The sequence below is a fragment of the Solanum verrucosum genome, unplaced genomic scaffold (genome assembly GCF_900185275.1).
Source record: "Solanum verrucosum unplaced genomic scaffold, falcon-dt-bn FXZP01001278.1, whole genome shotgun sequence".
NCBI classification, from domain to species: Eukaryota; Viridiplantae; Streptophyta; class Magnoliopsida; order Solanales; family Solanaceae; genus Solanum; species Solanum verrucosum.
Genome location: NW_026020317.1, coordinates 782909 through 805507, shown reverse-complemented (window position 1 = coordinate 805507; position 22599 = coordinate 782909). Strand labels below are relative to the sequence as shown.

Below are 22599 nucleotides of genomic sequence, written 5' to 3'. Positions count from 1 at the left end.
CAAGGATTAGAAACAGGTCAAACTAGGTCTCTCGGGCACCGTTTGGTACCGAATACGCGTTTTAATATTGGAGTAGAAATTCGTTAGTAAGTAGCAATAATAATTCGTGTAATTTCATAAGTGACGTTTTAAAAAAATAAAAATATATATAAAGTAGCAAGCACTATTTTTATTTTGTAGGATGATTATTTTTGATAAATTCTTAATTTAAAAATAAAATAACTAAAATATAAAATAAATATAGTACCCATATTTGTATGATAAAAATATATATTTACGAAAGAGACTTATTTTATATTTATTGATTTGTCTGATATAAATAATATTTATCACTATATACGTGACAATTTCACATGATTTACTTATTTGTTTTTACCTGCAATCAGCGTGATTATTTTATTTTCAAAAAAAGAATGTTGCATTTTTTTATAGGTGAAGACTGAAGAATAATCTCTGACCTGAGGTTTATTTCCAGTAGGGTAATTACTAATTAAGGTTGAATATTTATCAACAAGGATACTTCAACTAACCCTAATCACAATGAGAATTTTAGTTATCTAATTGGTTTGGTCATATGAATTTTTACATTGTTGACGAGGATTTGGTTTCAACTTATATAATATTTTCCTCATTCATCTTTCTATGTTTTGATTTCACCTTATAATCTAGTCCTCATTCGTCTTCTTATGTCTAATTCTAGAAAAATCAATACACTTAAAAAAAAACAAAGAGGAAAGAAAATCTTAATAATTCAGTTGGTTGACTATCTAAATTTTCATAATGAGAATGTATTTTTACCTTGTAATCCCTTCTCTAACCTCCAATTATTATTTTTATTTACAAAGAGTAAAAATAAAAAAACCTTTAAAAATTTGCTTTTTTTTTCCGCCCGACGTTTGGCACTCACATTGAAGCTCCGATTAAATCTGAATCGCGCACAATTGGGGCCATTCAAAGTGGCACGCCCAACAGAATTTTCTCCAAACTCAAGGTTCAAATCCAATTTTTTTTATTAAGGATGAAGGAGTCCCACCATTACACCACAACCTACACGTTGATTTATTTGGTTAAAGCAAATGAATGTTTGAAAATTCTATGCTTAAAACCCCAAAGGAAGTTTAGGTTCAACAAACCCTCTCACAGATCCACATATATTTGTCCATCTCTCTCTCTCTCTTTCCAACTCTACAATTATTTGTTTCTTTTTTCTCTCTCCATATATAAATAAAACCAATTCTATTGGACTTATTTACCTCCACTTGAAATCCCCTTCATTCATCTACTCTTATCAACTCTATATGGCATTTACATCAACTACTTCCAACTGAAAGAAACAATCTCAATTCCCACAAACAAAAAATGAAAATCTTGTTCACACTCTTCATCTTCCTTTCTCTTTTCACATTCTCAAAATCAGAATCCCCTTGCAAAAACAACACAGATTTAGATTTATATCTTGTTTCCAAGGCTTTCAGTTCTGTTTATGGTTTCCACATCTCTTGGTTCAACTCAAACTGTTCTTCTCCAATAACTGAAATTAACTTATCTTCAAGAAACCTCACTGGCATAGTTTCATGGAAGTACTTAACAAATTTGTCTCATCTTCATACTATAGATCTATCAAATAATTCCTTAAAGGGTTCTGTTCATCCTCTGTTTTGGTCCATTTCATCTTTGGTTCAAGTCAATTTGTCAAAGAATAAGCTAGGTGGAGCTGTTGCTGTAGCAAGATCATCATCATCTATTCAAAGACTTGATCTTTCTTTCAACAGGTTTACCAACTTAGGCTCTGTTTTTTATGGTTTTCCTAATCTTACTTCTCTTGACCTTTCACATAATGATATCAAGTTTTTACCTTTTTGGTTTACCAACCTAACTAAGCTTGAAAATTTGAGCATTTCTAGCTGTAACATTTATGGTAATCCAGAACCCCTTTCACATATCAAGTCACTGAAGCATTTAGATGTTTCTGTCAACCATATGAATGGTAAATTTCCTAATGATTTTCCTCCTCTGTCTAGTCTCAATTACTTGAATATCTCATTCAATAACTTCACTGGGGAAATACCTAAAGACCAGTTTGCTAAATTTGGGAACTCTTCTTTCATTCATGCTGGGCACTTGCAAATCAAGAATCTCTTACCAAATCCCAAGAATTCCTCACAGTTACACATTAAAAATCATAACTTTACTACCCCAACACACAAAAAAATGTTGCCTTTGAGACACAAACCTATCAAACCAAACCCACACAAGAAAAAGCCCAAATCAAGAAAGAAAGTTTTAACCATAGCTATTTCCTCTGCTTCAGCATTTCTAATCTTGGTCATGGGGTTAGTCATTTTGTGTCTATACAAAAGGAGAAAACAATTGGCTAGGAAGAACAAATGGCTAATTTCAAAGCCAATACAAATACCATTTAGAATGGACAAATCAGGGCCATTTTCATTTGAAACAGAGTCAGGGAATTCATGGGTTGCTGACATAAAAGAACCAAGTTCAGCAGCTGTAGTTATGTTTGAGAAGCCATTGATGAACCTAACATTCAAAGACCTCATAGCAGCCACAACTCACTTTGGAAAAGAGTCATTGTTAGCTGAAGGAAGGTGTGGGCCCGTTTACAGAGCCGTACTTCCAGGTGACCTCCACGTGGCAATCAAGGTTTTGGAACATGCTAGGGAACTAGCCCATGATGATGCTATTACCTTGTTTGAACAACTCTCCAGGCTTAAGCATCCTAATCTGTTGCCTATTTCTGGTTACTGCATCGCAGGTACAAATCTTCTTTCACTTATTACTGTTTCCTCCGTCCAACATCGATGTGACACAATTCGAATTCGAATTTTAGGGTGAAAAATATCTAGAGGTGAGCATATTGAATGCATTCACGTGGGAGGATGGGATGAGAAATAGGACAGACAGTAGTAAATGAGACAGAAATCTTTGCAACCATAGAAACGTAGGTAGTAGTTATGATTACATACAACAAGATGAAGCAGTAAATAGGAATGCGTGACTTATTTGGATGTTAGTACTATGACTACATCATTCAATTTATATGTGCTTTTAATGCTCGTTGTAAATTGTGTCCATTTTTTACCCTACAAAGTCAAACTTTCAAATCTTATGCCAGATTGGGATTTGAAAAATACTGAAACTGCAGTATGGTTTGGTTCGCAGAATTACGATAACCAATGATATTCTATGAATTGAGATATTTCACGATTTATTTATCGTGAAATTAAAATGGTGGAATAAAAGAAATTTGTGATTAATTAATATCTCAAACTAAATATGAAAAAAAATATTTTTTAATTTTATTTCGAGATTATTATTTGTATCACATATATCACCACGACATTTATGATGATGCTCTTGGTAAATTGTGTCCATTTTGCACGATAAGGTCAAATCTTTAAAAATCTTACCAGATTGGGAGTTCTACTGTTCAGCCTTGATTTATGATTTTTGGAAGAATGTTGCACAAATATTATCCATAAAGTATTATTTTATGAAGCCGTTATTGAATTAAAAAGATAAGAGGATATTTTAAAAGCATTAATGGTTCAGAAGAATGTCATTTTCAATTGAAAATGCTTAAAGTTGGAAAATTATTTCATGACATGCATTGATTGATCAATTGTAGTATCAAAGTCCTTGTCAAATAATTTTGGAGGACTTTTCTAGCTAGGAACCAAATTGCTCCATTTGATAAGAACAGAATCCAATTATATTTTCTTTCAATTAAGTCATATTTAAAGCTAATTTAATACTTCCCTTTCATGCAGGGAAAGAGAAGCTAGTCTTGTACGAATTCATGTCCAATGGTGACCTCCACCGATGGCTACACGAGCTTCCAACTGCTACCACCAACGTGGAAGACTGGACAACCGACACGTGGGAGTTACAAAACGGTTCCCAAATTACGTCACCCGGGAAAATGGAATGGCACACGCGCCACCGTATTGCGGTTGGCGTAGCGCGTGGATTAGCCTACCTCCACCACGCACAGTCAAAACCCGTGGTCCACGGTCATTTGGTGCTATCTAATGTCTTACTAGCCGATGACTTTGAGCCTCGGATAGCCGATTTTGGATTGAGCCAAAACCAAGCCGAGGGATCTAGTGAGATGGATGTGTACGATTTTGGAGTCGTATTAGTAGAGATATTAACAGGGAAAATTGGCTCGGATGAGACGATTAAATGGGTGAGGAGGCTAGTGAAGGATGGACATGGAGCTGACGCGCTTGATTCGAGACTAAGACTCGGTGGTGACTCAGTGAATGAGATGGTGGAGTGCCTCCGAGTTGGGTACTTGTGTACGGCGGAGACCCCAAATAAACGGCCTAGAATGCAACAAGTTTTGGGTTTGCTAAAAGACATACAGCCCCACTACCAACTCGGGAAAACGCAAAATTTATAATCTTTATGTAAACCACTCTCACTCCAGCGCGTGATTTACACGACGAGGAAGATTGATTGGCAGCATTGCATTATTGTACTCCCATGTGTTTGGTTGACCATTGAAAAGTCAAAAGTACAAGGCATCTATTTCACTTCATCAATGGCATTTAGTCACGTGCAGATCACGTGATGAAGTGTAGTGAGAGGAACATGTTTGCTTGCTTGTCTCATTTTATTCTCTCTTCTTTTTTTTAAACCTTTTTTTTTTTTTTTTTGTAGTTTTGTATAGTATTAAATTAGAAAAAAGGAAAAAAATTGTGGGTAAATCTTTTTTTTTATATATATAAATATTTTTTTTATTTATTTAGGGGGGTGTATTTTGAAGTGGAGCAGAGGCAGAGAATCCCACTAATTGCTTGTCTCTACTAAGGGGCATTAGAATCATCAACTCCTTTAATTTTCTTTTCTTTTACCTTCTTTATTTTTTTCTCTTTAATTTAAACTTTTCTTGTTTGTTTGTTCTTTTTCTTTTCTATTTATTGCTTTATTCCCTTCATTTTATTATTTTATAGGAGCAGTCTTTAATTTTTTTGGTAGAGAGGACAAAAGGGAGTGATGATAGATATAATAAAAGTGAGGTTTAGAACAATCTTTTATAAAGTGATTGGGTCAAATATTGAACTAATGAAGGTATCCCATGAGGACTGTTACTAGTATCTTATTATTTTCATTATATTTAACCTTTGAAGCATTTGGATGCCACCAAGGCCATATGGGGTGGTGCCTCTAACCTTCAAAAAAAAATAAAAAATTCATGGATTTGAAAAATGAATAGTCAATTTTGTAGGCAAAAATTCCACTCTACCAACTAGTAGCACATAATTTTGACTTGTTCTCAATGGCAGACATGATATTAACAAGAGAGGAATATTCTTCCTTTTCTTTTATTGACATCTTACTTCTTGATATTTGAATAGCAATACAAAAAAAAAAACTGTTGACAATAAGAAAATGGTTGATAAAAGAGATGATATGCATTTGTCTTCTTGTTTTCTCGATTTTTTCATATTATACGCATAAAATTTACAGATAACTTATCGCTTTTTGTATTTGTCTAAAATGTCTAGTACTATCACATGTAATGCCACACAAGCTTTACCATTTTGCATCAAGGGGAAGGATTAGATTAAAAAAGATCCATATTAAGTATATGTTTAACGAATAATAAAAAGTAATATTGAATTAAAATTAGCATGATTGAGGGACTCCATATTTATCTATTGGCTATTGTATGTTCCAATGAAGATTTGGGGGGTCTGTTTATTTGGGGATCAAAATAATGAGGGAAAAGTATTTAAAAAGCAAAATCAACATGTAAGGAAGCTCCATTTTCAATTGTCTCACTTTCAAAGGTTTGGTCCTTTAACCTTTTCCCCTTTTCCCACTTTTGTTACATGTAATACCCATTGTAAAGAAAAAGGAAGAAACATCTTTTGCTCCTTATCTTATACATTGGTTTTCCCAACCTAAAACAATCATCGACGAAGCACTAGCAATTCGTGAAGCACGGGAAAATACAGTGAAAAATAAATGGTCAAAGGTATAAATTTTGTCTGATGTAAAAACTGTGATGGATATGATACTGAAAGAAATGTAATTTCATAAAAACTTAAGACTTATAATTTGTGACCATATTTGGAAGCCTATGAGTTTCTTTGAATATATATATATTGTATATATTGTATATATTTGTAGATCTTGGAATATATGTGTGCGCACATCACAAATTAGCTTAGTTTTTTTGTTTCGTTTTTACAAAAGATTATTTGGGTTTCTATTTTTCCTAGTTGGATTATAATTGATATTGCTACATTATTTAACTCTTTGAGACAGTTTATTGCATTATATTTATTAAAATATACTTCCTCCATTTCAAATTAATTGAATTGTTAAGGTGTTTCACACCCTTTTAGAAAAGAGGATTAAGACATAAATTAGACACAACTTTTCATTTTTACCCTTATTAATTATTATCAAATTTATGAGTAAAATAACTAAACATTAATTAATAACTAATTCCAATACTAACTAATGAAGGGTAAAATTGGAAGAAAATTTCTAAAAGTAGTCTTGCAAAATTGAACAATCTAGTAATTTGAAAAATGAAAATTGTTTCAACAATTCAATTAATTTGAAATGGAGAGTAGAAAAGTTGATTGTTATATTATTATAGTTGAAATCTTAAAGAGAAAATAGGTTCGATAATTAAATAATTTAGGAACGTGAAGGATGTGGGAGTGATAGGGTTAACTTTAATTGTATTATATTATACTCTCTCATAAACAACATACTATTGGATTTTTCTTTTTGACGCTTGTCATATATGATTCTAACATATTTAATTTCGGTGCAAATCCAAATTTGGTCAGACTTCATGGATACCTGAAAATAAAATAAAATAAAATATATATATATATATATATATATATATATATATATATATATTTCCTAAGTATGGGGGGTTGGTAAGGTCCAACTATAATTTTTTGAAAATAAAAAAAGAGCTTCATGTGCTATCCATATAAAGAAATTGGGACACGTTTGGATCTAGAAATAGGAATAGGTAAAGGGTAAAATTAAAGTCATCGAACGAGGGAATAGAATGGTCCATAAACCAAACAAGAGAACAAATTAGAAAAGAAGTTAAAACAGACCACTGAATTGTGTGTGATAAACTATGATAAAGAAAGACTGTGATGTTTACATAGAACTACAATTGAAAAATCAAAGCAACCATGCGTGCAGAGTGGTTCTTATATTTTATTTTTATTTTTATTTTTATTTTTTATATACATTTATAATATCACAACGAGTCAGACCTAAATGTGTACATAAACATCGATAATTCATATAACTAATTTTATTTTGTTCGGAATTGAGGTGGAGTTATAAATTTTCTTGTTTTCACTTACGTTTATACAATACAAGCATTTGCACAAACATATTGGTTATTTGCATCGACTCACCTTGACCTGAAAAATAGTTGAGCTTACATTCTTTGCATCTCTTTTTGTTGGTGCCTCTCACTATCACACAATTTCGATGTCTTAATATTGTTTTATTTAACTTCACCAGTATTTTTTATATAATTTTAAAATTCGAAAAGATTGATATTGCATGTTAAAATTGTACGATAGTGACTATTAAATGTTATTTTTACATTGGACACACTCGTGCAATGGACTATTTATCAAATTCACAATGGGAAAAATACATGAAAAGACCATCCTTAAAACTTAACTACATAATTCATAAGTAATAGTACTTTTTCATTATTAAAAATATGAAAGCTTTTTTTTTTTGTTACATATATAGCAGTTTTAAAGAAGTTGACAAGATAATTATTTTTAATATATAGATATATTAATTTTTTTTTATACAAAACTGTCTACTTATGTTTTTTTCCCTTTACAATGAGGATTAATTTTCAAATTAGTAGAAGTTTAAAGAGTAAATTTTAGGTTTAGCAAACATAAAAATCATATATGTATGCTATAACTATAGTTTGTATAATTGCACTCCATAGCAAACATAGGAACAACATATTTGTATAAATCGCTGGCAGCCTCTCATTTGTATAAATCGTTGACAGCTTCTCATTTGTATAATTCGCTGGCAGCCTCTCGTTTGTATAAATTGCTGACAGTCTCTCAATTCAATTTTATGTACTTGTATATCTGCATAAAATTTGAATTTTGTATACAATTGAATCAAAATAAAATATTTGTATATCAAAATCTCTCTCTTTCTCTCGCTTTATACAACACAACTTATACATTGTAATTTGTATAATCTGTGTTTGTATAAAGCGAGAAAAAGAGAAAGGCAAAAGAAAATTGAGCATGAGAAGATCCGCATTTGTATAATTATAAGTGTATAGGACGAAAATATATGTATTTATATTTGTCTAAACAGTTTTCTCTCGCTTTATACAAACACAAACGTATTTTATACATTTGTGTTTGTATAAAGTGAGAGAGGCGAGGGAGAGACTAGCATCGAGAAATGGAGAGTGGCGAGCAAGAAATTCAAGGAGCGGGACGAATGACAATTGTTTGCTACGAGTTACAATTAAATCAAACTGTGGTTATAACATTTAATTTGAATTAATAGTTTATTATTGTGTAAATTTTATATATGACATATATTATAGTGATATTTTCAAGCTATAGCAGTAAATTTAGACTTTCAAGTTATAACATTAAAAATTTCAGGTTCTAACAAATATATTTTTTTTAAAATTGTTTTCAATAATTGAAAAAAGTTGTTTAAATAAAATAAAGAGATAAAAGAAAAATGAAAAAAAACATTTTTTTAGTGAAAACAGGTAATAAACTGAAATTGTGGTGTTAATTTAATTTGAATTTATTGTAGATAATTAATAAATACCACAAATTAAGGGATTTAAACTGATTAAGATTATTTAGTATCCTTAATTCACTCAAATCAGTTAAAATAAAATAAAAATTCAGATTTTATCTTCTTCTTTTTTCAACATTTCTCTCTCTTCAATTTGCAACAAAAAAAATTCAACGTTTCTCTCTTCAATTTTCAACAAAAAAAAATCCCACATTCGAGTAATTAAAGTTTTTTTCATTTTTGAATATTCTTGATTTTGTTGTGATGGACAACTACATATCAGTTTTAATCAAACATGGTGAAAGATGGGATCCTTCGGGTTAGTATTTATTATTATTTAACGTTTATTTTAGAATGATAGCGAAATGAAACAAAAATGATCAAGCTGTCGATTAATTGAAGGTGGAATCATATTTTGTTAACTGTTGATATCATATTATGTTTACTGTCGTGAAATGTAAAAAATTTAGTGTTTTTTTTTGTTTATTTTGTATACAGTTGTTGTTTTGTGAAATTATAAATTTAATGTGATTTTATGAATAAATTAAATGAAATTTGTATGAAAGTGTGCTAATTATTCTGTAAAAATAATTTAATTATAATGTTGACGAATTTATGAAAATTTATTTTATTTGATAATGAATTTGATAGTATAAGTCGAATGAATTATGTATGAAAAGTGTTTTAAGAAATATGTAAAAAAAAATTGAAATTCTTGACGAAGTGTATTACAAGTGTTTTAAATTGGTATTAAATATGAAATTGTTGAGTTTATATTAGTTTTGTTATTTCTGTATAAAGTTGGGTGACAGTAATTAATTATTTGGAATGAGAAATGTATATAGTTTGAATGAATAATCGTTTTGTATGAAATGTGTATTAAATGAGTATGAAAATGTATAAATTTGGTATGAAAGATGATTGTTGTATGAAATGTGTATTAAGTGAGTATTAAATGTGAAATATTATGTTTTGTATGAAATTTGTTTTGTAATGTACTGTCTGAATGATATTTGTATGAAAAAAATAATGACCAGTGTGTATAATTTTGTTGTTATTATAATGATTTTTATGGATGAAAATTGTATTGTCTTTGGAATGAAAAGTTAATATTATTTAACATATTTCTAATTGATTTGTATAATGCTAGACTAATTGTTATTCTTTTTAATGAAACAGAGAATTATGTTGAAAAATGAATTATATATGAAAGAGGGTTGCTGATGTGAAATTCAAAAGGTCCAAAGTTACTTGTAGTAGATGTTGTCAAGTTGGCCACAACATGAAGCATGTTCAAATTATTCTGTGCAAAACTAATGACTGTTTATTTGTTTAGACTATATATAATTTTTATTTTATTTTGTCGTTTAGATTAATGTTTTGTTTTGATATGAAACATAATTAGTTTGAAGTGCATTATATACTTAGTGTTTAATATACCGTTCATTCTTTATACACGGTTCATTCATTAATCATACAGATTGCATATTGTTAAAAATAAAATTTATTTCAGCTTAATACATAAGATAGTGTAAATATTAGTGATAATTATAAAATGTAATTATGGTATCCTGAGTATTTAATTTAATGTAAGTTTACATGAATATTAATTTGGTTTTCAATTGGTGTCCTACTATAAATACATTTAAAACAAATTGCAGTTAGTGTTTCATTCCCAAACTAACTTCAGTTAGTGTCATACACATATTAATTAATCAAAATTTCATACACGTTTTATCCAAACAACATGTATAAAAATTGATAAATTCATATAATCACACAATTTATACCATTTGTATATCAATATTATATCACAATTATACAATATCCAACAAAAAAATATTAAACTCATAGTCATACACGTATTAATCAGATTTCATACACGTTTCATCCAAAAACATGTTTAGAATATAAAGTAAGCATAATGTGATTTTTTTCTAAAAAAATCAGTAGTTTGACAAATCATACCATTTTCATACCAATTTAATAATTTATACCATAAATACAGTTAATAGATAATCACACCAATGTTAAAACGCAATTCGTACCATTATTATATCACAATTCATAAAATTTTCAAAATCAAAACATTAAAGCATAGTCATACACATATTAATCAGATTTCATACAGATTTCATCCTATAAATGTACAGTTTGGAAACACACTGATATTTTCAAAATAGTATCTTGAAATTGTAATAGGCAATCAGTAATTCATATGTAAACGATATCTGCCTGAAAGAAAACATATGATATTATATATCATCAAATACTTAAACACAAAAAAATTGTCCAAAAGTTAAAAAAAATAACCTTTTGTTGTTCTTCTTGTTGATGATTTTGAAGATGCTCCAACTTCTACATTTGTTTTTTTTTCTTTTTGATTTCAGTAACAAAATCAAAATCGGAATCAGAAGGGGTTTCAACAATTTTCCCCTTCCTCTTCTTCCCCTTTTGGCTTTTTTTTTTCTTCACCCAATATAGGACTCTTTCGAGGCGTTTCAATGGATTTCTTAGACATAATTTTGTTGGAAAAAAATTTGGACAAAAGATTGAATATTGGTGTAATTGGCTAGTGAGAAAAATGGGAGAGAAGAAGGTGAAAGTGGGGTGATAGTGTATATAGTTGGATAGGTGTGGGGGAAGGGTGGTGGGATTGACTAATGAGAGGTTATGAGTATAACATTAAATAAGGAAGTGTAATCAATGTAAAATCCCTATAATTGTGTAAGAGATAATTATGGGGTATTCTTTATTTAAATAATTTAATAATAATATAAAATTATAAAAAAAATTACTTATTTAATAAAGTAAAATTTAATTAATTTATAAATAATTAGTGATATGTTATGACCCATAATTAAATTGTTATAAATAAGAATTTTTTAAAAGTAGATTTAAAACCTATAATATTGACTCTTAAATGTGTATATGAGGTTATTTTTCCTTTATTATTTTATACAATTTTCCCAAGTTTAAAAGACCAACCAGGAAAACAAGAACAATAGCCAAGCCCAAATAAGAAGCAAAGTCCATAAAAGAAGCCGAGCCCATAAAAGTCATCACGAAATCTAATTTTTGAATCTGAGAAAATTTGGTGGGATCAGGAATGACCAGTTTTTGCCACTGTTAGTTTTTGTTACTACTTAAAATACTAATTGAAAGTAATAGTTATTGTTAATATACAAAATTAAAAATAATATTTTTATAGATAAAACACAATAAACTTACATTCAAAATTTTACAAGTGAAATTCTTGCCCATTACTATGAATTTTCAAAAAAATTGTTGACGTTTCAAATATATTGTTCAAACTTAGATGTATAATGAGATATGGCAATTTTTCATGGAGTTTGAAATATCACAATTCAAATTTCATAAATTTTTCATGTAGTTTTGGACTGCTATATTTTAGAATTTAGTGTTCTTTGGATTTTTTTTAAAGTTTTAATTTGATAAATGTTCAGAGTTCACTGTCCAGTAAAATTTCATAAGGATTTTTTGTATTTTAGCTAAAAGTAGTTATATCCAAATATTATTTAACTATTTTTATGATAATAATTAAATCTTGATCAATAATCTAGAAAATACTATGACTAAAAGTTTCTCAATTTTTATTATAGCTATTGCAACGGTTAAAGCAACTATTGGTCTGACTATTGTTTCATAGGAAAAGAGTCTGATATGCCTCTTAACTTTGTTATTTAGTGTTGATATACCATTCGTTATGAAAGTGACTCATATATACCCATACTTGTATATAAATAGCTCACATATATCCTTTTCTCTAACGGAAATTAAAAAAGTTAATTTTAGTTTAATTTATTATTATTATTATTATTTTTTAAAGAAAAATATAATCCCATATGAGTATATTTAATCCTCCTCAAACATATTTTTTTGGCTTTTTTTTGTTTCAATTACTAATTTAGATTTATTATTTTGATGTCAAATTTATTTATGTTTCACTAATATTCTTGTAAAACTTATTATAGATGAACAAATTTTTTTCTTCAAATACAAAAATTAAATTACAATATAGACAAAAAAAATAGTTTTAAATTATAATATAGCTACAAAAAATAGTTTTAAATTTTTTTCTTTACGCTAAGGAATGAAAGAAAAAAATAAAATAAGAATAAGAAACTCAAATAATTATAATCAAAGAAGTCAAAAAGTAATTTATGTATGAGAAAAATTAAAATATACCTTGAACTTTGCTAGAAGAATCATATATACCCCTAAATAATTTTTATGAAAATTAAAAGTAAAAAATATAAATTTAAAACTAATTTTTTCACTTCTGTTAAATGAAGGGTATATGTGAGCTCATTTTGTAACGGTAGGGATATATGTGAGTCGTTTGTATAACAATAAGGGTATATATGAGCTACTTTCATAACAAGGGACATATCAACTCCAAATGATAAAGTTGAGGGGTATATCAGGTTCTTTTCCCTTGTTTCATTAATAATTTACAAATCAACTCGCATCAACCAATCAAATTTGTTAAATAGTTAATATTAATCATTATAAATTATGATATTGAAAAGACGATTTCAATGAGCATGTTTATTATGTAGGATATGATCTTGTTTGCAAAACATATGAAATCAAAGTATTTTGACATCTGCCATATTATCTCATAAACCAATCTAGAAAGGAGTTGATTGGGAAATTATGATAACGAGTTGATTCATCTCATTCGTGAACAACAATTTTTAGCTCTGGAACTGAATCAGAGCAAGTATTAGTAACATAATAAAAAAACATTCTTTGTCATTAGTATCTTTGCTCGTAACAATTGTGATCTCTCGGGAGAATTAATGACTGCATAAAAAATACAGTGCTAATACATTCGAGATTTTTTAATTGTCTAATTGTAAATAGCCCCATAGCTATGAAACAAAGGATTAAAGGATTATGTCGAACCTAGATTGAGGAATTGATGGGGATTTTCTAATCTAATCAAATTAGGAAAATGTTTTTTTTTTAATTAAAAAATAAGACAAATGTATTACTTTCCGGCCCAACTCCGGACTCTTCCTCAACCCAATTACCCCAACAGCTCACGACGGAACCCTCGAATCTCCAATTTTTTCAATCTTCGAAAACCCCTAATATTTCATAACTTCGAAATCTCAATTCATTGACTAAAAACCTTAATTGAATCGTAATGGCATCACAGAAGAAGGAATCGGAGGGAATCGCTCTACTGTCTATTTACGGCGACGACGAAGATGAAGACATGGAAGAACTTGAAGAAGAACAAAGGGAAGAAGATGCACAAGAATACAGACCTGAATCACAAAACTTAGCCATTACAATGGGCACAGATTTCCAAGATGACAGCAATAAAGTTTTCGGGTCTGATTCAGGTCGGAGTTCGACTCCTTCACCCCTAATTCAACAACTTCAGCAACAACAGTCTGTTGAAAATTTCACACCTAATAAGGTTTCGAATTTTGGTGTTGGTTCTACCACTACGACGCCATTAGTGTCCGTTTCTTCCCCAAATCCTCAGCCAATGGAGATGAATTTGAATGTGAATGTGAGTAGACGAGCAAGGCTTACTATTGTTGATTATGCTCATGATGAAGTTACCATGTCACCGGAGCCTGAGGTACTTATTTTTATGCTCTATTTTGTGTTGGATTTTGCTTTTTTTTTTTATGCTTGTTCAAAACGGACTGAAAAGAAGATGAGAAAATTAAGGATTTTGGCTTTTAGATTATGCTAGAAAACTCATGTTTAATGGGATCCTATTAGAGAGTTATTCATGTAATGAACCTATGATTTAGGAGTTGATGTGAGTTTTTCCTCTCTCTGTAGGAAGGAGAAGTAATGGCCAGTGGAAGAGTCATGTACGGAGCGGAACTTCAAACTGTTAGTGGTATGTATGGTTTGTGTTTTCTCTATTCAGCTCTGCCTCGTATGCTGTTTTGCTGTTTTGTTGTTATGGCCCTTGCTTGACTGCTTAGTTGAATTGACCTAGGAGTAATGCGATTTTAGGTTTCATTAGGGTAGACTGAAGACCTAGTATGGTTACATTGTTCAGGATAGGCAACTATTGTAATTCAACCAATTTTTTTTCTCATTCCGCCATCTTAATTTTGTATGACTGTCTTTCCTAGGGAGTGGCACCTCTCCATTTACAGAAGCTGTTTTTTTATAAATGTGGCGTCCACGACAACTTTTGTGCATCTCGACTAATTTCCCATGATAGGCGAAAAGGAGAAATGGTCTGATAGGCCCTTGGGTTGGATTGTAAATTGGATTGTCAAACTGAACACTTAAACTCAATGGATCACAATATTTTAAACACCTCTGACCATTGACCAAACTCATGTGGCAATAAAATAGCTGAGTTGGAAAAGTGCGTGATGTACACGCGGATTAAGAGCGTGAATTGATACTTTTCATTATAAATACACATATAATTAGGAATTTTCTGTTTTTAAGAAAGGAAAATAAATTATCTCCTTCCTCTTCTCATTCTCTGTAGAGAAAAAAAATTAGGTAGCGCCGCCCTAGGTTTCTCATCTGTAGAAATTACTCATCCTTCAAACATCCCACAACAAACATACAAATTGAAAAGAAGAAAACTTTTCCCATTGAAAGCTTAAATCAGAAATTGGTTATATGAAATCAAAAAGAAATAAATGTACAAATCCATTTTTTGTTTGAATGGTTCTTTGGACTGATTTATTTGTCTTCGAATAAAAAACGGGTTACATGATTTGAGCTTTTAATTTGAAGATTCAAATTGGAAACTTCTCTCTAAAATTGAAAGCTCAAATCACAAGACTATACGGGCTGAATCGAGGTACCTGATAACTCGGCTTCAGATTGGGACGACTGAGCTGTTGGACTCGTTGCTTGGACTGTTATAGGAAGATGACAAGAATGTATTGATTGCAATAGCTCAAGGAATCGTCCCGTTGCTGGTCCGTTTACTCGATTCCAGTTCTTCACCAGAGATCAAGTAGAAAAATGTGAGCGCTTTTTTTTGTCTCAAAAAAGGGTGGGGTGGGAGGTGGGTTTGGATTTTGTGGGGGGGGGGGGGGGGCTAAAGGTGACCAGAAGAGAAAGGGGATGGGGAAAGGAGGTACAATGAGAGAGAGAGAAAATAGCATTTTTGACATATTATTTATTTTCTTATATTTAATTTCTGACGTGTCATTAAAAAATGTCGTGGATTTCACGTGTATTTGGTTGTATTTACGCAAACCATGATCAAGTGAGAAAAGGATGTAAAATATTGTGTTTCATTGAGTTTAAGTGTTCAGTTGACAGGGTCGTAAGTAGAAGGGTCCAATTTACAATCCGACCCAAGTATAAGGGCCTATCAAACCATTCCCCCCCTCCCCAGGATACCTGCAACCTTCCACTAACAATAGCTACCAGGTAACTCTGCCCGCTAAGGCTAGGATAGATGGGAAGAAATCACCTAGTGTTTTTTGTCTCTGCCGGTATTTGAACCAGAGGTCGACCTCATGGCTCTCAACTCACTTCATTGACCACTAGGCCACACCCTTGGGTGCCCATTTACTGAAACTTTTTATAATCTCAATTTCCATTTTCCTCTTGTTCACGCACTCTTATAAGAATTGATATGACTTGTTGTGGACTCCACTTAATATTGAAAGAAAGTAAGTCTGGCAAGATACTTTTGGTATGCATATTTAGTTTATGTGTCAAATTTTTTTATTTTTTTTAATTCCCATATCCAATCAAATAATTCAGAATGAAATGGGACGAGGGAGTGTTTATGAGCTTATCCAGAAAGTACATTGGAGCAACTTTTGGGTTAAAATAAATCATTTTTAGCTGGTTAGCTTGTCATTTGGTAAGAAGTTGACACTTAGAGTTTTTGATCCATATAATTGATATTTATGTAAAGAATGTCTTTCATATTTATAAAGTTGATGTATATATTCCGTACGAAACAGGATTGGCTAATGTAACTCCAATCATCAAAGTCAAAACTATAAAGATAACTCTATCTTTTTACTTACCTTATTAATTTGGAAGTTCAAGCTTAAAAATCTTTCTCTTTTCTTTTCAGTTGAATTTATGGAAAAGGCTTCACCAGCTCTTCAGGTTAGAACACCTAGTACTCAAACCCCTCCTCAGTCAGCTGAACCAACTGATCAAATGGATGATACTATGGACTTCGCTGTTAATGAAGGACATGGAGTAGCTGAAGAATCTGTTATAGTTCCTGCAGAAGAAAAAAAAGAGTTAGATCTGTTGGAGAAATTTCTTCCTCCTCCACCAAAGGAGAAGTGCTCAGATGAATTGCAAGTAAGTGGTGACAGTAGTATTTTTCAGAGGATACTAGAAATATGCTTACATAAAATGTATATGCACTATTCTGAGGTTGCCTGAGTTTTCTCTAATAGACGTTGAATGGATACTAGAAATATGCTTACATAAAATGTATATGCACTATTCTGAGGTTGCCTGAGTTTTCTCTAATAGACGTCTATGTTGAAGCTTGCATCTTCAGACTTGTTTCTGTAGTGTACATTTAGATGATATTGGTAATTTATATGTGTCTTGCATTATATATTTTTTATTATGGCTTTTAAAATGATTTTGCATTTTATGCAGCGCCTTTCTGTAGTAGTTGGTGAAGGAATGTTTACATGTGGACTGGCTGACCATGAACTCTGTGCTCGCTAAATCTCTCTCTCCTCTCACAGACAGAATGTCTCAGTCTATCTCTCCCTCTCACTCACACACACACACACACACGAAGATTGCATTTCCTGTAATTTTGTCTCTAGATTCTTATCCCTTCAGATACTGACAATTGTTTGTAAAAGCTGTCTGTCTTCAGTTACCGTGGCATTGGATGCTCTGTTGTCTTTAACTGATATATTCTGGAGCTTAACTTGCAATTTATGTCCTCCCAAATGATCCCTTATAACTTCTACAGTGACTCTGATCATTTTTGTCTTCCCTTCCAATTTTATGTGTACCGTACCATTTATGTATAAGAAGGCCTTATGGTGTTTACCCTGTTGCATAGATAATTGATTTGGCTACTTTGCTTTCAATTGTTACACTCTTTTCTTGTCAATTCATTCTGCAGGAGAAGATCATGAAATTCCTTGCTCTAAAGAAGACTACTGGCAGAAGCTTTAATGCAGAAGTACGCAACAGAAAGGAGTATCGGAATCCAGACTTCTTGCTGCATTCAGTGACTTATCAAGATATTGACCAGATAGGATCTTGCTTCAGTAAAGATGTATTCGATCCGCATGGATATGACAAAAGTGACTTCTATGATGAAATAGGTTACTAGCAATATAATTTCCGATTTCTGTCTTATCTTTCAGCTAGACATATCTACTTTTGTGTGGCATTGGTTATAGAATGTTTAGACAGTTTTCGCTACTTCCACTGTAATGTTTTTGTTAACAAAATAGTTCATTCTGTGAATCTGGAACGATTATGACTACGAATATGGAGGAATCTTATGTAAGCGATGGATACTTAGTGGATCTAAAGTGTTTGTCACAAGGATTCTGACGGTGTGTAGCTAATACTATACTTCCCTTTCCAACTTATTGTTTGGAGCTAGTGTAAAGGATATTTATTTCTTTTGAGGTTAAGCTTTCATGAAATTTGGTCTGTTTCAGTGTAAGAGTAATTTTCCTCGAATTTATGGATAATTTCTTGTCTTTGAAGTATATCTTGAGTATCATACTTTATCCATAAGAAATCTTGACTGGAATATTTATTTTGTAAACAGAGGCTGACTCAAAGCGTGAAATGGACAGAAGGGAGCAAGAACGGAGGAGGAGTCCAAAAGTTGACTTCATATCCGGAGGAACACAGCCTGCACCAATGGTTCCTACACCAAAAATCAACCTGTCGATTCCAGGTTACCCACCTTTCTTCCTCGAGCCAAAATTTCTGTTGAATTGGTTGAGTTCTCTGCATTACTCTTTGCTCTCTGAATTCTTTGCAGGGATGGCTCCTGTTGCTGCTGGTGCATTACCGCCCACTGTAGATGTTGTAACTAGGGATGGTAGACAGAACAAAAAGTCAAAATGGGACAAGGTTTTCATCTGCAAAGTCTCAATTAATTGCATTGATTATAATTTATCTCCAATGTCTCTTGTATTGTAATCCTCAATGCTACCTTTTCAGGTGGATGGTGATCGGAGAGACCCTGTTTCTGCTGTTGGTGCACATGCAGCACTTCTATCAGCTGCTAATGCTGGTGCTGGTTACACTGCATTTGCGTAAGTTCCTTATAACTCCCATTTTTATCTGTATTACTGTAGACTCTAGTTATTTTAGAATTTTCTTTCCATCACTCCTCCCCTCCCCTGGCTGCACTATGGGATGGGAAAGCCTTGGATCCGTAGGGTGGACAGCTACTTCCTAGCTATCTAATAAAAATGAGGCTCGTGTATTACTTTCTAAAAAATAAATGATGTCGAGTATAGTGGATTAAAAATGAAACATGTTGTTCAAGTCCCATACTTATCTCAAAAAAAATGTTGTTCAAGTCCCATATTTTTTAATCTTTTACATATTGTGGCGAACCATAGGTTCCTCTAAGATATACCTTGTTGGAAGTGTGCAAATGTTTAAATAGGTTGAGCACCTGCTTTGGCTGACCTAGGGGCGCAACTTCAGTCCATATAAGGTGAAAGGAAACCATTTAACCCATATTTATTTATATGGATCACTCATATTTTCTAAATGGGTAAATATGGGCTAATCTATTTTAAGAGCTCATACAAATATGAACAAAATAGGTAAATTATGGGAATCCATATAGACCCATAGATCATCCACTCATAAGATTTTTTTTATTTTTAAAAATGGTGGTGGGCGCGGGAACGGGTGAGGGGTGGGTAGGATGGGCAATTTTTTTTGATATTTTTTAAATTGAAAATTGGGGGTGGGGGTACAGTGGTAGGAAAAAATAAATTCTTTTTTGTATGAAAAATTATTTTTAAAAAATTATTCTTTAAGAATAGGGGTAGGTTGGCAGGAGTTGGGTATTAACAATGTAGCTTTGATTTGATGTTTTTTGGCTTTAGGAGATTAAAGTGGGTTAGAACCATTTTACCCAAACCATATTTACCCATATTTTATATGGGTGAATTGTAATCCAATCCATTTTGGCTCAATCCATATTTAATCCATCCAAATCCGATCCAGTCCAACCATTTGCCACCCCTACTTTGGCCTTTGAGCAAGATTTAAGAATACTGGAAAATGGATATCTAGCCTCTTATTTATCTGTAGAATGGTGAAGTATTGGTTTCTTAGGAAATACTCCTTTAAAGATATTGGGATGCTCTTCTTTTCTTTTGGTGAAATTTTATCTTATCTTTATGTAGGTCGAGGCACTTTTCCTGCCTAGCTGTTGTATTCTTAATGTTTGTAATATCCATTTTCTGTTGAAATTTTTGACAAAAACATCTCATTCTCAAGTTCACATGGAACTCACTATACTCCCCTGCCTCCCCTGACAAAAACATCTCATTCTCACTTCACAAGGAGTTACCCGGCATTTGTGCTGTCTGTGGAATTAGTTGAGGAAAAAAAAGAGTTCCTTTACTTGGTGGATAGAGTTACTTGGTATCTATGTGGGTGGAGGTATCCCATGGAATTAGTTGAAGTGTGCGCAAGCTGATTAAAGAACTAAAAGGAGTTTCTTTAGATTACGCACTTCTTAGGACACTGCTATTCCTATTGAGGGGGTCTATTTTTGTTTTAGTCAAACTTGCAGGAAAAAGTGAACTTCAAATTACGGGGGTTACATCCTGAAATACCGGTCTAAGAGCTTTCACACTCAAATTATAGGAACAATCCATGGTGTAATTCATTCACACACACTTCTTAAACTTCTATTTAAGTTTCACTCCATATTGTTCCTGTGGGTCATGCAACCCTATCCTCAATGAGTAGCTAGTACTTGGGGACTTTATTGAAAAATGAGATTCATGTTTCACCTTTTTATTACCCTTTGAAGTCCATAAACCTTTTATCCTCCTTGTTTTCAGATGTAGACATGTTTGATGTTTCATTTAGCAGAGGGTGGAGTCATGTAGTGATGTTTAATTTTTGTTTTCCACAGGCAACAAAGACGCCGGGAGGCAGAGGAGAAGCGACCTAGTGACAAGAAGTTGGATAGAAGATCTTGACAATCTAATTTGACATGCTGACTCCTGAAAACTATTGCAGCCTCTAAAAGACATTATGGACTTGTGTATAGATGAGCTTTCTGTATTTTGTCCAACCCTTTCCAACACATCCAGTCCTGCACAAGTGTTGGCAAAAACAAAGCAGCTACCTTAGAGCAACAGTGCCTCATTTAGAGAGACAAATTACCGTCAACTCTGAATATTCCCATCTACTGTAAATTATATATACCCAGTTTTTATTTAGTATTGAAGTCGATTACAGGTTTTAAAGTTAAAGGAGTGTACCTTCTCAAAAAAAGTTAAAGGAGTGTAACCATGAGAGTCATTGGAAGAATTTTCAATACAAAGCTGGGGAGAGTAAATTGTATAAGTTTTCTTTTTGCCATGCGCGCCATAGATTGCAAAGTATTAAGCTGTACTCTTTGACTAGAGTCCTAAAAGAGCTGAAAATTTTCTATGTACTTTCTTTGAAAAGTTAGAGATACCCTGTTTTGTTTATCCAGTCAAATTTCATTATTGAGTTTATTGTTTGTTGTCATTCAACCGAAAGCAAATCCTTTTTCAAAAGGAACTCTTTAACGCCACTAGGACCCTACCTTAGACTTGTCTTCTCTTGTGAATAGTGAATTGTTATCCATATTCTGTGACCATTCTTTTCAAATTTTGTACGATTTTGAATTCTACTTATGCTTAACGTACATCGTGTGCTAAAAATTTCTGAAATTTAATCTTGGAAGTGTAATTTGATTTTTTAAAGTTGAGGGAACAATAATGGTTATTGCTTGTTGAGGCAAGCTTGTGCGTACGTTGATAATATATTTGTATTTCCATTTACTTAGTTCTTAAGAGATGTATTTAAATTTTTAAAACTAGAGTTTCAATGTATTTTTAATCCACGTCCTTATAGGCTGGCTTCTTTTTCTATTTGAGGTATATCTTGTTAGGTAAACTTGCACATTTAAAGTAGGGGAGACCCTATAATGTAAAGGAGCTTTTTTGCATTTTTAATTGGGAAAGTGTGGAGCAATCAATGGTTTCCAATGTCACACACACTTTCTTAAGCTTCTTTTAAGCTTTCCCTCCACATTCTTTTTGTAGGTCATGCAGTCCTATCCTTAATGAGTACACATAGCCAAATAATAATAATATTTGTATTCAATATTTGCATCAAATGAATGAAAGAAAGACTCTTGTTTTATATAGTATGAATTTTAATATCTTAGTATAGTTAGATGATATATATATACATTTCAATATAATACCTAATTTCTAGATCAAATTGTTTGATTTTGTATAAATGATAAGTGTGATTTTACTCGGTAGAATTCAAAGAAAAGATTTTTCTCAATGGCTCTTCGTGGCATGACAGCTAAAAAATCTCATACTCTTATCATCAATTACTCTTCATGCTATGTGACACTGCTATTATTTGAATAGTAAAAATATTTTTTAACATCTTTATATATGATACTTATTTTAATTTTTCAACTTTCATCTTGTTAACCGACTTAACTGTAATACTTGTAACATCTTGTTAACTGGCTTAACTGTAATACTTGTAAAAAAACAAGACGTTGAAAGGGTTCCTTTTCAATGA

At 31.8% G+C, this 22599-nt stretch overlaps 2 protein-coding genes across 2 annotated transcripts; both read left to right on the top strand.

The window, feature by feature from the left end:
- The first annotated feature begins 1175 nt into the window (after positions 1-1175).
- On the top strand, positions 1176-4960 carry LOC125835336 (calmodulin-binding receptor kinase CaMRLK). The gene is made up of 2 exons (XM_049514455.1): positions 1176-2773; positions 3789-4960. Exons 1-2 carry the CDS (start codon positions 1360-1362, stop codon positions 4421-4423), a joined length of 2049 nt encoding a protein of 682 aa, XP_049370412.1. The 5' UTR covers positions 1176-1359; the 3' UTR covers positions 4424-4960.
- An 8904-nt stretch (positions 4961-13864) lies between these two features.
- On the top strand, positions 13865-21278 carry LOC125835343 (uncharacterized). The gene is made up of 8 exons (XM_049514462.1): positions 13865-14446; positions 14656-14716; positions 16892-17130; positions 17924-18128; positions 18587-18718; positions 18806-18897; positions 18988-19082; positions 20936-21278. The coding sequence occupies exons 1-8, from the start codon at positions 14000-14002 to the stop codon at positions 21000-21002; spliced, it is 1338 nt and encodes a 445-aa protein (XP_049370419.1). The 5' UTR covers positions 13865-13999; the 3' UTR covers positions 21003-21278.
- Positions 21279-22599: the final 1321 nt, after the last annotated feature.

What these genes read in the sequence shown, in the direction of transcription:
- LOC125835336 (XM_049514455.1), top strand. Translation starts at nt 1,360, where the DNA reads ATGAAAATCTTGTTCACACTCTTCATCTTCCTTTCTCTTTTCACATTC. An exon ending in TTCTGGTTACTGCATCGCAG is followed by an intron (nt 2,774 to 3,788) that starts GTACAAATCTTC and finishes CCTTTCATGCAG; the next exon opens with GGAAAGAGAAGCTAGTCTTG.
- LOC125835343 (XM_049514462.1), top strand. Translation starts at nt 14,000, where the DNA reads ATGGCATCACAGAAGAAGGAATCGGAGGGAATCGCTCTACTGTCTATT. An exon ending in TGACTTCTATGATGAAATAG is followed by an intron (nt 18,129 to 18,586) that starts GTTACTAGCAAT and finishes TTTTGTAAACAG; the next exon opens with AGGCTGACTCAAAGCGTGAA. An exon ending in GCTGGTTACACTGCATTTGC is followed by an intron (nt 19,083 to 20,935) that starts GTAAGTTCCTTA and finishes TGTTTTCCACAG; the next exon opens with GCAACAAAGACGCCGGGAGG.